This window comes from Heterodontus francisci, chromosome 11 (assembly GCF_036365525.1).
Source record: "Heterodontus francisci isolate sHetFra1 chromosome 11, sHetFra1.hap1, whole genome shotgun sequence".
NCBI classification, from domain to species: domain Eukaryota; kingdom Metazoa; phylum Chordata; class Chondrichthyes; order Heterodontiformes; family Heterodontidae; genus Heterodontus; species Heterodontus francisci.
In genome coordinates, this window is record NC_090381.1 from 22686747 (window position 1) to 22702853 (window position 16107).

General features: G+C 44.4%; 1 protein-coding gene across 6 annotated transcripts in view; it reads right to left on the minus strand.

Annotated features, from left to right (window-relative positions):
• LOC137375135 (LIM and senescent cell antigen-like-containing domain protein 2) overlaps nucleotides 1-16107 on the minus strand; it is a 222943-nt gene that overhangs the window by 57152 nt on the left and 149684 nt on the right. For all 6 annotated transcript variants that reach the window (XM_068041808.1, XM_068041807.1, XM_068041813.1 and 3 more), the window contains exons 5-7: nucleotides 13110-13259; nucleotides 11643-11793; nucleotides 9277-9369 (exon numbers count right to left, since the gene is read on the minus strand). In XM_068041808.1, coding sequence (XP_067897909.1) covers nucleotides 9277-9369; nucleotides 11643-11793; nucleotides 13110-13259 — 394 coding nt within the window. The remainder of the gene's footprint in view (nucleotides 1-9276; nucleotides 9370-11642; nucleotides 11794-13109; nucleotides 13260-16107) is intronic.

Below are 16107 nucleotides of genomic sequence, written 5' to 3' on the forward strand. Positions count from 1 at the left end.
CAGTGACCATAACTCTATTAGCTTCAAGATAGTTATGGAAAAGGATAGGACTGGTCCTCAGGTTGAAGTCCTAAATGGGGGGAAGGCTAATTTCGATGGCATCAGACAGGAACTCTCAAAAGTTGAATGGCAGAGGCTGTTTACAGGTAAAGGGACGTCTGGCAAGTGGGAGGCTTTTAAAAGTGAGATAGGAAGAGTTCAGGGCCGGCATGTTCCTGTCAGATGGAAGGGCAAGGCTGGCAAGTTTAGAGAACATTGGTTGATGAGGGATATTGAGGGTCTGGTCAGGCCAAAGAAGAAGGCATAGGCAGCTGGGATAGAGCGAGTCCCTCGAGGAGTATAAGGGATGTAGGAGTACACTTAAGAAGGAAGTTAGGAGGGCGAAAAGGGGCCATGAGATTTCCCTGGTAGATAAGATAAAGGAGAATCCTAAAAGATTCTATAAGTATATTAAGAGTAAAAGGGTAGCTAGGGAGAGAGTAGGTCCCCTTAAGGATCAATGTGGCAATCTATGTGTGGAGCCACGGGAAATGGGCGAGGTCTTAAATGAATATTTCTTGTCCCTATTTACCATGGAGAAGGCCATGGAAGCTAGTGAGTTCAAGGGAGGGAACACCGATATCCTGGAGCATATCAACATTACAAAGGAGGAGGTGTTGGAGGTTTTGAAGCACATTAAGGTGGATAAATCCCCAGGGCCTGACCAGGTGTATCCTAGGATGCTATGGGAAGCAAGGGAGGAGATTGCTGGGGCCCTGGCAGAGATTTTTGTATCATCGTTAGCCATGGGTGAGGTACTAGAAGACTGGAGGATAGCTAATGTTGTGCTTTTATTTAAGAAGGGCAGCAGGGATAAGCCAGGAAACTACAGGCCGGTGAGCCTCACATCAGTGGTGGGAAAGTTATTGGAAGGGATTCTGAGAGACAGGATTTATATGCATTTGGAAAGGCAAGGTCTGATTAGCGATAGTCAGCATGGCTTTGTGCGTGGGAAATCATGTCTTACGAATTTGATTGAGTTTTTCGAGGAGGTGACCAAGAGGATTGATGAGGGCAGGGCGATGGACGTTGTCTACATGGACTTTAGCAAGGCCTTTGACAAGGTCCCGCATGGTAGGCTGGTCCAGAAAGTTCGAACACATGGGATCCAGGGTGAGCTAGCAAACTGGATACAAAATTGGCTTAGTGCTAGGAGGCAGAGGGTGGTAGTGGAGGGTTGTTTTTCAGATTGGAGGCCGATGACCAGTGGTGTGCTGCAGGGATCAGTGCTGGCCCTCTGTGTCATATATATTAATGACTTGGATGTGAATGTAAGGGGCATGATTAGTAAGTTTGCAGATGACACCAAAATTGGTGGTATAGTGGACAGTGAAGAAGGTTGTCTAAGGTTACAACAGGATATAGATCAACTGGGAAAGTGGATAAGGGATTGGCAAATGGAATTTAATGCAGACAAGTGTGAAGTGATGCATATTGGGAAGTTAAACCAGGGCAGAACAAATACAGTGAATGGCAGGGCCCTGGGGAGTGTTGTTGAGCAGAGAGACCTTGGGGTGCAAGTACATAGTTTCCTGAAAGTGGCAACACAGGTAGACAGGGTGGTGAAGAAGGCGTATGGCATGCTTGCCTTCATCGGCCGAGGCACTGAGTACAAGAGTTGGGACGTCATGTTACAGTTGTACATAACGTTGGTTAGGCCGCATTTGGACTACTGTGTGCAGTTCTGGTCGCCGCACTACAGGAAAGATGTGATTAAGCTAGAGAGGGTGCAGAAAAGATTCACAAGGATGTTGCCTGGTTTTGAGGGTTTGAGTTATAAAGAGAGATTGGATAGGCTGGGTCTGTTTTCCCTGGAGCGAAGGAGGCTGAGAGGTGACATGATAGAGGTATATGAAATTATGAGAGGCATAGATAGGGTAGATAGCCAGAGTCTGTTTCCCATGGTAGGGGTGACTAAAAGTAGAGGGCATAGATTTAAGGTGAGAGGGAAGAGGTCTAAAGGGGATCAAAGGGGTAAATGTTTCACACAAAGAATAGTGGGTATCTGGAATGAGCTGCCAGAGGAGGTGGTGGAGGCAGGAACAGTAGCGACATTTAACAGGCATCTGGTAAGGTACTTGAATGAGCAAGGCATAGGGGGATATGGAATTAATGCAGGCAGGTGGGACTAGTATATCTAGGCATTATGGTCGGCATGGGCACGGTGGGCCGAAGGGCCTGTTTCTGTGCTGTACGACTCTATGTATCATCAACAGACTCCTTACACCTTAGCCTCCATGTCGTCTCCAGATTTCTATATCATGTTTATTGAATTTGATTCTTCAGGAATTAATTTGAGTGGATATTTACCAACTACACTTTAGATCCTTTATCGTAGGGTCCTCAAATTTTATTACCAGAAGATCTATGCTTTTTATGCAGAGCCTGGTCACAGACTGGAGTCAGGCTTATCATCTCATTGATTCAGCTTTAACCCATGCAGTGTCCCTCTGAGATAGAGTGCTCAAGGAGAGAGACAATGGAGTGACCTCTGAGTGTAACTGCAAGTGCTCCTGTCACTGCTGTAAAATCACCAAGCTTGCGCAACACTTATTAATAAAAACAGAATCTATTGGTTACTGGTTGCTGTTCAAGGACTCAATGAGGGTGTACATTTATCTGAAGGTTTTCCATTTAAGAACAGGGGATAATCAAACATAATTACAAATAGTACAGTCGAGGTGGTTCCTGCACAACACTGTGTATAAAGTAAGATTGGAACATGTTTCCAAGCTGAAATTGAAACTGATAAGGAATGATAGCTTTTAGTTATACTGGAATTATTTGAGGATAATGTTAAAGACCTTGGTGATTTGATATTTCAGAGAGGATAATTTTGGGAATAAAATTACAACACTAACAGAAAAGCTTACTTGGCTATAAATCCAGAGCTGCACGGATGTCAGAATCTGGGGGCCATACCCAGGATTGTAGACAGGGGGAGAGAAACAGACAATTGGGGAGGTGGGATTATTGAACATTGACAAGTTCAGGCTGTTCAACAATACCAGTTCAGCATGAACCGAATCCTGGTGTTGAGATGGGGTGGAGAGTGGGGAAAATGTTGTATTGCTGGTAATTAACATCCTTTATCTTGCAGATCAGATTTCCCTCTGGAATCTGTATGATGTTTAACAGATAAAATGGGCTTTTTCTTTCGCTCATTGGATGTGGGCGTTGCTGGCCAGGCCAGCATTTATTGCCCATCCCTAATTGCCCTTGAGAAGGTGGTGGTGAGCTGCCTTTTTGAACCGCTGCAGTCCATGTGAGGTAGGTACACCCACAGTGCTGTTAGGAAGGGAGTTCCAGGATTTTGACCCAGCGACAGTGAAGGAATGGCGATATAGTTGCAAGTCAGGATGGTGTGTGGCTTGGAGGGGAACTTGCAGGTGGTGGTGTTCCCATGCATTTGCTGCCATTGTCCTTCTAGGTGGTAGAGATTGCAGGTTTGACAGGTGCTGTCAAAGGAGCCTTGGTGCGTTGCTGCAGTGCATATTGTAGATGGTACACACTGCTGCCACTTTGCGTCGGTGGTGGAGGGAGTGAATGTTTGTAGATGGTGTGCCAATCAAGTGGGCTACTTTGTCCTGGATGGTGTCGAGCTTCTTGAGTGTTGTTGCAGTTGCATCCATCCAGGTAAGTGGAGAGTATTCCATCACACTCCTGACTTGTGCCTTGTAGATGGTGGACATGCATTGGGGAGTCAGGAGGTGAGTTACTCGCCACAGAATTCCCAGCCGCTGAGCTGTAGCCACAGTATTTATGTAGCTGCTCCAGTTCAGTTTCTGGTCAATGGTAACCCCCTGGATGTTGATAGTGGGAGATTCAGCAATGGTAATGTCATTGAATGTCAAGGGGAGATGGTTAGATTCTCTCTTGTTGGAGATGGTCATTGCCTGGCACTTGTGTGGCCCGAATATTACTTGCCACTTATCAGCCCAAGCCTGGATGTTGTCCAGGCCTTGCTGCATCTGGACATGGGCTGCTTCAGTATTTGAGCAGTCGCAAATGGTACTGAACATTATGCAATCATCAGCGAACATCCCCACTTCTGACCTTATGATTGAAGGAAGGTCATTGATGAAGCAGCTGAAGATGGTTGGGCCAAGGACACTGCCCTGAGGAACTCCTGCAGTGATGTCCTGAGACTGTGATGATTGACCTCCAACAACCACAACCATCTTCCTTTGCGCTAGGTACAACTCCAACCAGTGGAGAGTTTTCCCCCGATTCAAACTGACTCCAGTTTTACTAGGGCTCCTTGATGCCACACTTGGTTAACTGCAGCCTTGATGTCAAGGGAAGTCACTCTCACCTCACCTCTGGAGTTCAGCTCTTTCGTCCATATTTGGACCAAGGCTGTAATGCGGTCAGGAGCTGAGATTGTCCTGGTGCAATAAAGCACCAGCTAAGGTGGAGCAGCTGAAGATGCAAAGACATGCAAATGAGAGGTCTGGCCAGAGTACATAGAGAGAAACTGTTCCCACACATGAAACGTTCGAGAACGAGAGGGCACAGATTTAAAGTATTTAGTAAGAGAAGCAAAAGTGACATGAGGAAAAACTTTTTCACACAGCGAGTGGTTAAGGTCTGGAATGCGCTGCCTGAAAACGTAGTGGAGGCAGGTTCAATTGAAGCATTCAAAAGGGAATTAGACAGTTATATGGAAAGGAAGAATGGGCAGGGTTACGGGGAGAAGACGGGGGAATGGAACTGAGGGAATTGCTCATTCGGAATAGCCAGTGCAGACATGACGGGCTGAATGGCCTCCTTCTGCACTGTAACGATTCTGTGAAATAAAAGAACTACAGATAGTCATAGAGAGATGACAATATGCATGATATTTTTTTAAAGTCCAACAGGTAATTAGTAAAATAAACAAAAGTATGATTGATCCATTGGATCTGTGCTTTAATGGGAGATATCAAATTAGATGGTAAGCTTTCTTCCATAACTCATGAATGAGATGGTAACATTGGATTATGGGACAATAAAATTGGACCAGAGGAGGTGACTGAGGGTATAAGTTAGAAGGAAGAAAATTTCACCACCAAATGGGGTGTAAGCCCCGGCTGAGCACAGGTAAATCTTTGGAGAACCAAAGGTTAGGACAAGATGTATGAATGCACCCATGGCTAACTTAATTCCCCTAGTCACCATCCGCCACAAGATTTCAATCTGGTATCGATGTACAATATACAGAAAGTTAGGAAAATGAATTAAGAATTGTTTATAAATATCATTCTCTTGGGAGGTGACCTATTCTGAAAATGAGAAGAATCTATATTGTAGCCTGGCCACTACCTGATACATTGTGATCAAGCAGGGAGAGGCTCTAATCAAACACCTTTAGATCCCCCGCCTGATCTTTTGATAGATAGCATGGAAGGGCAGGAATGGCTTATAATGGATGTGCTGTGCATGAAGCAGCCAGTCTGGAATGCGTGATGAAGATGCTGTGAAGAATGGCTCTCAGATCCATGGTTTGTCACACTGACAACATTAGTACATGAAATGGTTAATGTAGCTCAGGAAAGTGAGACTGTACACTATGTCACTACTAACGTAAACCTTTCACTCAAGGTTCGAACACATGCTCCACAAAGAAACCGACCACATACATTAAGTTTAATGAAACAATCAGATTTATTGAACTTAAGGTAGAGAAGGGCATAGAATTAGAAGTTTCAAATTCAGAGTGGTCTCCTGAAACTGAAGTTAAAATTATCCACAATATATATATAAAACAGTAAGAGAGTACTGGAGGATCTTTTAAGTCTAGGTGATGACTATTAGATATAAGGAAATACATGGAAAGAAAATAGGTTTTGAATCTTGTTTACTATGCAATGTATAATGATATTCATAATATTTTTGATGATATGGAATACAAAACAATGGGTGAAGATTTGAATAACAAATTAGATGGAAATCAATAGATCATGCTGATGAAATAATGTTTTACTGTTTAGACCAGCAATGTGGGGGTGGGGTATCTGCATGGAAAGGGTTAATCAGACATTCCTGTAGTCTACTATGTAATACTACTATTGATTTATCTTTATATTGTAGCAATACTAACCTTTAGCCTTTGCTTTTTAAGCAGAAAATTATAAATCAATTAAAAGTAGTAACCACTTAAGTGTTGAATCAAGGCTTATCCTACAGCAATTACTAGTTTCAGGGTGAAGTAATTACCTTAGTAATGAGGGATTTAATTAAAGACATGCTTTTGCAAATTGGTTCCTAAGTTATGCTGATGAAGCTAGAAGACAGGACTATGTGCATGCTAAACAGTAGAAGCAGCATGCAATAGACAGAGCAAAGTGATCCCACAACCAAAGGATCAAATCAAAGCTCTGCAGTCCTACCACATCCAGTCGTGAATGGTGGTGGATAATTAAACAACTTACAGGAGGAGTAGGCTCCAAAAACATTCTCATCATCAATGATGGGGAAGTCCAACATGTCAGTGCAAAAGACAAAGCTGAAACATTTGCAACCATCTTCAGCCAGAAGTGCTGGGTGGATGATTACAGATGCCAGTCTTCAGCCAATTCAATTCGCTCCACGTGATACCAAAAGAAATGGCTGAAGGAACAAGACGGTGCAAACCCTATGGGCCCTGACAACATCCCGACTGTAGTACTGAAGACTTGTGCTCCAGAACTAGCTGCGCCCCTAGCTAAGCTGTTCCAGTACAGCTACAACACTGGCATCTACCTAACAATATGGAAAATTGCCCAGGTATGACCTGTCCACAAAAAAGCAGGACAAGTCCAACTCGACCAATCACTACCCTATTAGTCTACTCTCGATCATCAGCAAAGTGATGGATGGTGTCGTTGACTGTGCTATCAAGCAGCACTTACTCAGCAATAACCTGCTCACTGACGCTTGGTTTGGGTTCCATCAGGGCCACACAGCTCCTGACTTCATTACAGCCTTGGTCGAAAGATGGACAAAAGAGCTGAATTCCAGAGGTGAGGTGAGAGTGACTGCCCTTGACATCAAGGCAGCATTTGACCAAGTATGGCATCAAGGAGCCGTACCAAACTTGAAGTCAGTGGAAACTGGGAGAAAATTCTCCACTGGTTGGTACCTAGCACAAAGGAAGATGGTTGTGGTTGTTGGAGGTCACTCATCTTAGTCCTCGGACATCACTGCAGGAGTTCCTCAGGGTAGTATCCTCGGCCCAATCATCTTCAGCTGCTTTATCAATGACCTTCCCTCCATTATAAGGTCAGAAGTGGGGATGTTCGCTGATGATTGCACAGTATTCAGTATCATTTGCAACTCCTCAGATACTGAAGCAGTCCGTGTACATATCTCGCAAGACCTGGGCAACATCCAGGCTTGGGCTGTTAAGTGGCAAGTTACATTCACGCCGCACAAGTGCCAGGCAATGACCATCTTGGAGTGGGGTGTGAACCCACAACCTTCTGACTGTGAGGCAACAATAATATCAACTCAGCCAAGCTGACACTTACTAACAGTCAACAACAGTCATTCTTAAGCACTAACGTAATGATCAGTATCACTCAGTAGCTGTCAATAACAGTAACAGTAATAGTAACAGACAGCAATGGTCAATAAAAGCTGATAGCAATCAATAATACTCAATAATAACAGTCAGTAAAACTCAATAACAGCCAACAACAGTGTCAATAATGATCAGCACCAGTCACCAATGGTCAGTAAGCCAGTAATAGTGTCAGTAGTAGTCAATCACAAACCACTGACCACCTCCAGGCACTTATCCATTGTCTCTCGAGATAAGGAGGCCAAAGAAGAAGAAGGAGTAGTCAATCATGCAGATAATAGCAATCAGCAAATACAGATTAGAACAGTCAGTAGTACAGATCAAATGAGGTAGCAACATTGCAAGTGGCATTTAGAGATATCTAGCTAGAATCAGTAACATGTTGAATAAGGGAACCAAATCAATGACATTAACAGGACTATAAACCAATGTTACCCTCATAATAAAAGCTGGCAAGATAGCTAACCTGGCAATGGTCCATTTCAATTAATGTACTATAAGTAATATAAAGCTGAAAATTACACCTGCAATATTATCATCACTAAATTGTAGCAGTCAGGTACATAAAATAATCAAAAAGGCTACTGGAATATTAGCCTTGATAACAAGAATAGAAAGGGAGGAAGTTTTGCTACAGTTATACAAAGCCCTGGTTAGATCACCTCTGGAGTAGATACACAGTTTTGGGCATCATACATTAGAAAGGATATATTGGCCTTGGAAGGAGTGCAGTACAAATTCACCAAAATATCAGGGCTCCAAATATCAGAGTATGAGGAGAGATTATACAAACTACCTTAATCCTCTATATTCCAGGGAATACAAAAGGGTGAATTGATTGACGTTTTTAGCATGTTGAAATGATTTGATAGGATAGAGAGAGAGAGAGAGAGAATATTTTTCTGCTGGTGGGGTAGTCTAGGACGAGGGACATAACCTTACAATCTGAGCCAGACCATTCAGGAGAGAAATTAGGAAACACCTCTTCATGCAAAGGGTGGCGCAAGTATGGAACTGTCGCCTACAAGAAGCAATAGATGCTAGCTCGATTAATAATTTTAAATCTGAGATCCAGAGATTTTTGCTAGCTAAGGGTACGAAGGGATACAGAGCCAAGGCAGGTGGATTGAGTTAGGATACAGGCCAGTCATGATCTCACTAAATCACAGAATTGGCTCAAGGGGCTGAATGGCCTACTCCTATTCCTATGATCTGGTAACACACACAGCATTCATAATACTGCACAATGTAACTTGCTAGCCACTATCAGTAATACAATTAGTACCATTACCACGTTCAGTAACAGTTGGGCGGCGCAGTGGTTAGCACCGCAGCCTCGCAGCTCCAGCGACCCGGGTTCGATTCTGGGTACTGCCTGTGTGGAGTTTGCAAGTTCTCCCTGTGTCTGCATGGGTTTTCGCTGGGTACTCTGGTTTCCTCCCACCACCAAAGACTTGCAGGTTGATAGGTAAATTGATCATTATAAATTGCCCCTAGTATAGGTAGGTATAGGAGAATATAAGGACAGGTGGGGATGTGGTAGGAATATGGGATTAGTGTAGGATTAGTATAAATGGGTGGTTGATGGTCGGCACAGACTCGAAGGGCCTGTTTCAGTGCTGTATCAATAAATAAATACAATAATAATTCTACAATACAATTTTAAGCGAGTGAAAGATAGGTAATGTAAGTACCTGATTGTAATGCTTCTCACAATAGGCCAGTCCTTTTCGCTCAAAGTGATGATGCCCCAGAAATGGCTTCTCACATTTTGCACAAACAAAATGCTGCAGGAGATGGAACAGAACAAAATCATTAAATTAGGCAGGATTTTATATATAGTCATTCTCAGAGCATGGGTATCACTGAAAAAGCCAGTATTTACTCCTCATCTCTAATTGCCCTTGAGAAGGTGATGGTGAGCTGCCTTCTTGAACCGCTGCAGTCCATGTGGGATAGGTACACCCACAGTGCTGTTAGGAAGGGAGTTCCAGGATCTTGACCCAGTGACAGTGAAGCAACAGCAATATAGTTCCGAGTCACGTTGGTACTCATGTACCTGCTGACCTTCCAGGTGGTGGAGATTATGGGTTTGGGAGCCATTATCAAAGTAGCCTTGGCGACTTGGATTGCAGCAGGGAATGTTGGAGTACTCGGGCAGTGAGGCCTACTGTAGCCTCACCATCCTGACTGGGATTTCCTTCCCCCAGTATCAGCTGGGACCACTGCTCTTTCCCAGCCTGCCACATGGTAGCAACGGGATGGAGGCCAAATCCTCAGTGGACTTTCCTTCATTCCACTTAGGCAATACCACTTCCTAGGGCTGCCATGTGGAAGGTGCAGTAGGGGAGATTATTGCCCAGCATACACTCAGATGAGGGAGAGGGACTGTATCTGCTTCACACTCCCATCAATTGCCCTCAGATTTGCCTGCTATACACCCTCCAAGATCTCACACCCACAGCATGAGGAAGGACACACAAAGGTCTGAACATGGCTCCAGATTGATAAAAAATACCCCCAATTAAGGAGCTGCAGCATACTAAGGACTACAGCAATGCTTTATTTCCCACCTACACTGTGACAGTAACCTGATGAGCAGCATTACTGCTCTAAACTCACCCATCAAGCATAATCAGATTTCCAGGAGGAAATGGGTTAGTAGCAGCATCATGTCTAAGTGCCACCACACTGCTAACCCTCCAGTGGAAGGACATCCAGCCCTGTGTATCGCTAGCCTTCCTCTTAGGAATTCAGTATCTCTGTTACATAGACTGGGAATTTTCTCAGAGCTGCTCTCACTTCACTGCCAAAGGTTCACTGGAAGTACATCATAAACCTGGCTACAGTGTGCCTACAAGTAGGGAATGAATGGGAGTGGGGAGGAAGCTGTCCATGCTAGGATAATCCTGCATGGACTGTCGATGGTGCAGCCATGCTGGGCGTCTGACTCCAGACTTTCATACATTTCCCAGGTCTTTGTACCTCATTCACACTGTGCCCTAGTGCTCGACACATTTTCCTCTTCTGAGAATTGTGCAAGATGCAAGGAACCAATAAGCATGAGAATATTTTTCATTGCTTCTTGCAAACTTCCCATTTACTAAGTGTTCATTCATTACTGATTTTGAAAGACGCCCAGCGTGATTGACTGACTGGCTAAAAGCATCTGGCAATTGAAATTAGTGCACGCTGCTTTCAACAACAACTTTTGTATCTATATATATGTAGCGCCTTTAACATAGTAAAATGACCCACAGTACTTTACAGAGGCGTTACTAGACAAAAACTGACACCGAGCCCTGTGAGACGATAACAGAACAGATGACTAAAAGCTTGGCCGTCTTAAAAGAAGAAAGAGAGGTAGAGTGTTGGAGAGGTTTATGGAGGGTATTCCAGAGTCTAGGGCCGAGGCATCTAAAGGTAAAGTCACCAATAATGGAGCAATTAAAGTCGGGAATGCTGAAGAGGCCCGAATAGGAGGCTTGTGGGGCTGGAGGAGCTTATAAAGATAGGGAGAGGTGAGCCCATGGAGGGATTCGAAAACAAAGCTGAAAACTTTTAAATCGAGGCATTGCTGGACTGGGAGCCATTGTAGGTCAATGAGCACAGAGGTGCTGGGGGAACGGGATTTGGTGTGAGTTAGGATACAAGCAGCAGAGTTTTGAATGAGCTCAAGTTTATGGAGGGTGGAAGATGGGAGGCCAGTCGGGCAAGCATTGGAATAGTCAAATCTAGAGGTAACAAAGATATGGATGAAGGTTTCAATAGCGGATGAGCTGAGGCGGAGTGGAGACAGGCAATGTTACTAAGGTGCAAGTAGGCCCTCTAGGCGATGGAGCAGATATGTGTTCGGAAGATAATCTCAGAGTCAAATAAGACGCCCAGGTTGCGAAGGGTCTGGTTCAGCCTGAGACATTGTGATCAGGGAGAGGGGTGGAGTCAGTGGCTAGGTCTAGTCAAAGCCTTCACGCGTTCCATTCTCAGGTGATTCCCTTTTACAATTGTGCTCAGATCGATTCCTGTAGTTCACTGATACTATTTGATGTTGATCACTCACCTCCACATGCCACTGTTTCCCCAAAGCATTCACCACTCGCCCCTCAATTGGCCGACGGCATGCTCCGCAGATCGGGATACCCATTTTGTCATGGCAGGGGAGGCAGTAGAGTTCTCCTTTCAACTCTCGTGCCTCAGCAGTCAGCTCCTTCCTGCAATCCCACAAATTGCCAGATATACACATTGTGACAACTCAAACAGGCTTAAACTTTTAAAACATATATATATAAATTTTAGGAATTACGGCATAGACAGAAACCAGACGGCCAATCGTGCAACTTGTGCCTGAACCACTGTCAGCACAGGAACAAAGCAGACAGTTGTGGAAAGCCGATCACTGAATGGAAAGGATCGGGTAGCACAGACTAAATGTGGAGCCAGAAAATGGACTTTATTCTAAGTATAATGACCTATAGATCTAGATCCATGGACACTCCAACTGATACAGTAATCACAGCTCTGTACAAACAACAAAACAAAGTGAATGGACAGTTTCATCAACTTAACCACCATGGGTATTGAGTGTAATAACTGAGGGGTGTCTCTATCTGACCTGCAGTGGGTCTAGAGAGTAATAATCACATGGGAACCCTAATTGATCCATAATTGGTAATGTTTGGTGAGTACCATAAATGATTTTCTTTATTTTCTTTCATGGGATGTAAGCATCGCTGACAAGACCAGCATTTATTGCCCATCCCTAATTGCCCTTAAAGTGCAGCAGTCCATGTGTTGTAGGTACACCCACAGTGCTGTTAGGAAGGGAGTTTCAAGATTTTGTTCCAACGACAGTGAAGGAATGGCGACATAGTTCCAAGTCAGGATGGTGTGTGGTTTGGAGGGGAGCTTGCAGGTGGTGGTGTTCCCATGCACCTGCTGCCTTTATCTTTCTAGGTGGTAGAGGTTGCGGGTTTGGAAGGTGCTGTCTAAGGAGCCTTGGTGAGTTGCTGCAGTGCATCTGGTAGATGGTTCACACTGCTGCCACTGTGCGTCAGTGGTGTAGGGAATGAACATTTAAGATGGTGGATGGGGTGCCGATCAAGCGGGCTGCTTTGTCCTGAATGGAGCAAAGCTTCCTGAATGTTGTTGGTGCTGCACCCATCCAGGCAAGTGGGAGTATTCCTGATCTGTGCCTTGTAGATGGTGGACAGGCACTGGGGAGACAGGAGGTAAGTTACTCCACTATAGAATTCCCAGCCTTTAACCTGCTGTTGTAGCCACAGTATTTATATGGCTACTTCAGTTCAATTTCTGGTCAATAGTAACCCCCAGTATGTTGATAGTGGGGGATTCAGTGATGGTAATGCCATTGAATGTCAAGGGGAGATGGTTGGATTCTCTCTTGTTGGAGATGGTCATTGCTTGGCACTTGGTCCACAATGTGTATAAAGAGTAATAATTGGTGTGTATTCAAAATGGTCCACAGTTGATACTCTTCCGTAATGATTGGGTTGTTATTCTAACTCACCCACAGTGGGTACAATTGAAATGATCAGCATGATAAGCATCACTCTTATACATCAGTGGCAGTTCATCGATGATGAGATGGCATTTCTGACAGATATACTGGCCAAGGCGCTTTGCTTTCTCTCGGTTGTGACAGGGTCTGCAGAGATGCCTGTGAACAAAAGAATATATCAGGGTATTGGACTCAAAAAACAAAACATGTATTCCTGTGTCTCACCCAAACCATGTTAACAGATAAACATTAATGCATGCCTGTCTAATGCCACACTAATGTCTGTAAATGTATACTCATGGTTTAATATGTAAGCATACACACACAGCTCTCTATGCCTGGAAATTACTGTTATATTTTTGGGATTTTCTTCTCCCTGCTGCTTTCACATGCGTTCAAATCCTCTGAAGAAGGAATTTTCCTCCACACAAGATCAGGGGGCAGGTTGTTCAACCTTGCCCGTCTAAGAGCGAAGTCCAAAGTACGGAAAGTCCTCATCAGAGAACTCCTCTTTGCTGACGATGCTGCTTTAACATCTCACACTGAAGAATGCCTGCAGAGTCTCATCGACAGGTTTGCGTCTGCCTGCAATGAATTTGGCCTAACCATCAGCCTCAAGAAAACGAACATCATGGGGCAGGATGTCAGAAATGCTCCATCCATCAATATTGGCGACCACGCTCTGGAAGTGGTTCAAGAGTTCACCTACCTAGGCTCAACTATCACCAGTAACCTGTCTCTAGATGCAGAAATCAACAAGCGCATGGGTAAGGCTTCCACTGCTATGTCCAGACTGGCCAAGAGAGTGTGGGAAAATGGCGCACTGACACGGAACACAAAAGTCCGAGTGTATCAAGCCTGTGTCCTCAGTACCTTGCTCTACGGCAGCGAGGCCTGGACAACGTATGCCAGCCAAGAGCGACGTCTCAATTCATTCCATCTTCGCTGCCTTCGGAGAATACTTGGCATCAGGTGGCAGGACTATATCTCCAACACAGAAGTCCTTGAAGCGGCCAACACCCCCAGCTTATACACACTACTGAGTCAGCGGCGCTTGAGATGGCTTGGCCATGTGAGCCGCATGGAAGATGGCAGGATCCCCAAAGACACATTGTACAGCGAGCTCGCCACTGGTATCAGACCCACCGGCCGTCCATGTCTCCGTTATAAAGACGTCTGCAAACGCGACATGAAATCGTGTGACATTGATCACAAGTCGTGGGAGTCAGTTGCCAGCATTCGCCAGAGCTGGCGGGCAGCCATAAAGACAGGGCTAAATTGTGGCGAGTCGAAGAGACTTAGTAGTTGGCAGGAAAAAAGACAGAGGCGCAAGGGGAGAGCCAACTGTGCAACAGCCCCAACAAACAAATTTCTCTGCAGCACCTGTGGAAGAGCCTGTCACTCCAGAATTGGCCTTTATAGCCACTCCAGACGCTGCTTCACAAACCACTGACCACCTCCAGGCGCGTATCCGTTGTCTCTCGAGATAAGGAGGCCCAAAAGTAAAGTAAAAAGTATTATTGGTGAATTAATGTTTAATGTGCTTGTATAACGTCACGCCCAGTACAGGCATGTCCTATTCATAACTATAACCATGGACTGTATCCAGCATAGAATCTTCTGGAACTGAATTTTCCTTTTGTTTTAAATGAACCACATTGGACATTAAAAGTGGACATGGGCTGCAAAGATGACTGCCGAAGGTCAGCTGACCTCGGCCTGTGTATTCAAGAACTGACTCACTGTCTGAAAGGACAAAGGAATAACTTCCAGACTAAGTTGGCATCAATGCCCATCCTGAAACCATCAGGAGAAATTCCTGAATTGAATGGGCTTCTCCTGAAACAAAAAAGGTGATTGTCTTAACCCTCCTGCAGATGAATGTCTTACAACAATAAACCAGGGTGGAACTAATCAACCTAGACCCCCACCATATTTGGAAAGGGAGTTGTGAGAAGTCACATGGCGGGGCAGCTGTGTTGGTCTCCTTTTAAAAATCTTTAAAATACAGACTGTAGGAAAAAGTGGCAAGCAGCCCAGGCATTACTATCATGCCTTAAAAGAACTTAAGGCTGTAACATCTTAATGTCTCCAAGCCTGTTCCTTTTCAAGTCCACCAGTACAGAAAACCAAACTCCTTGTGATGAGACTACAAGCAACTGACTTCATGACTTGCTGAAAATCCACCTCTTCGAGAAAATCCTGCAATGACTTTGATATACAACTCCAGCTATTGAATCCACCTAACTACACTTCAGGAATGAAAACGCCTTCTTCACGGGTATGCAACGCAAGCCTTTTCCCCAAGAATGGCCAGATCACATGACTTACGAACTATTCCTTTGTTTGCAATTTTTAAAAGTGCACTACCCTTTTAACGGCTTTCTTTCTCGAGAGCGTGTGTGAGTGGTAAATGAGTGACGTAGCGTCAGACTTTCAGGGTTAATGTGAATAAAAATAATCCTCTTTATTTAAACCCAGAAAAGCATGCTACTGGTTATTCAAATTGGCCATACACTCAGGGGTTAAGAAACATACATCTTCCTTGTCTAATACACACTGATTATGAACAGTAAAGGGAAAAGAACTGGGGTTTCAGTTCTCTCTCAATTCTGTCTGTAACAATAGCATTCCGTTTGTTTAATTAATGGTCAAACGAATACAGTATAAAGGCCTTAAGCTCTCATCCACTAACATCCCCAATGGTAATTGTTATACTTTTATGTAAACACGCATGCATTCCATAAACACACACACACACAAATACATACTCACCAACACACCCACACAAAGACACATGTGCACACACACCAACACAGGCACACACCAACACATCCAAATGTACACACCCACACACACAACACAGGCTCATGCAAACACAAACACAAGCCCACACACACACACACACACACACCCACCCTCATACACACGCACACGGCCAGTGTATAAAGCTGCAAATACACTTTTCCAATTAAAACATTGTACCGTACAGGATGAGACCTTGTGG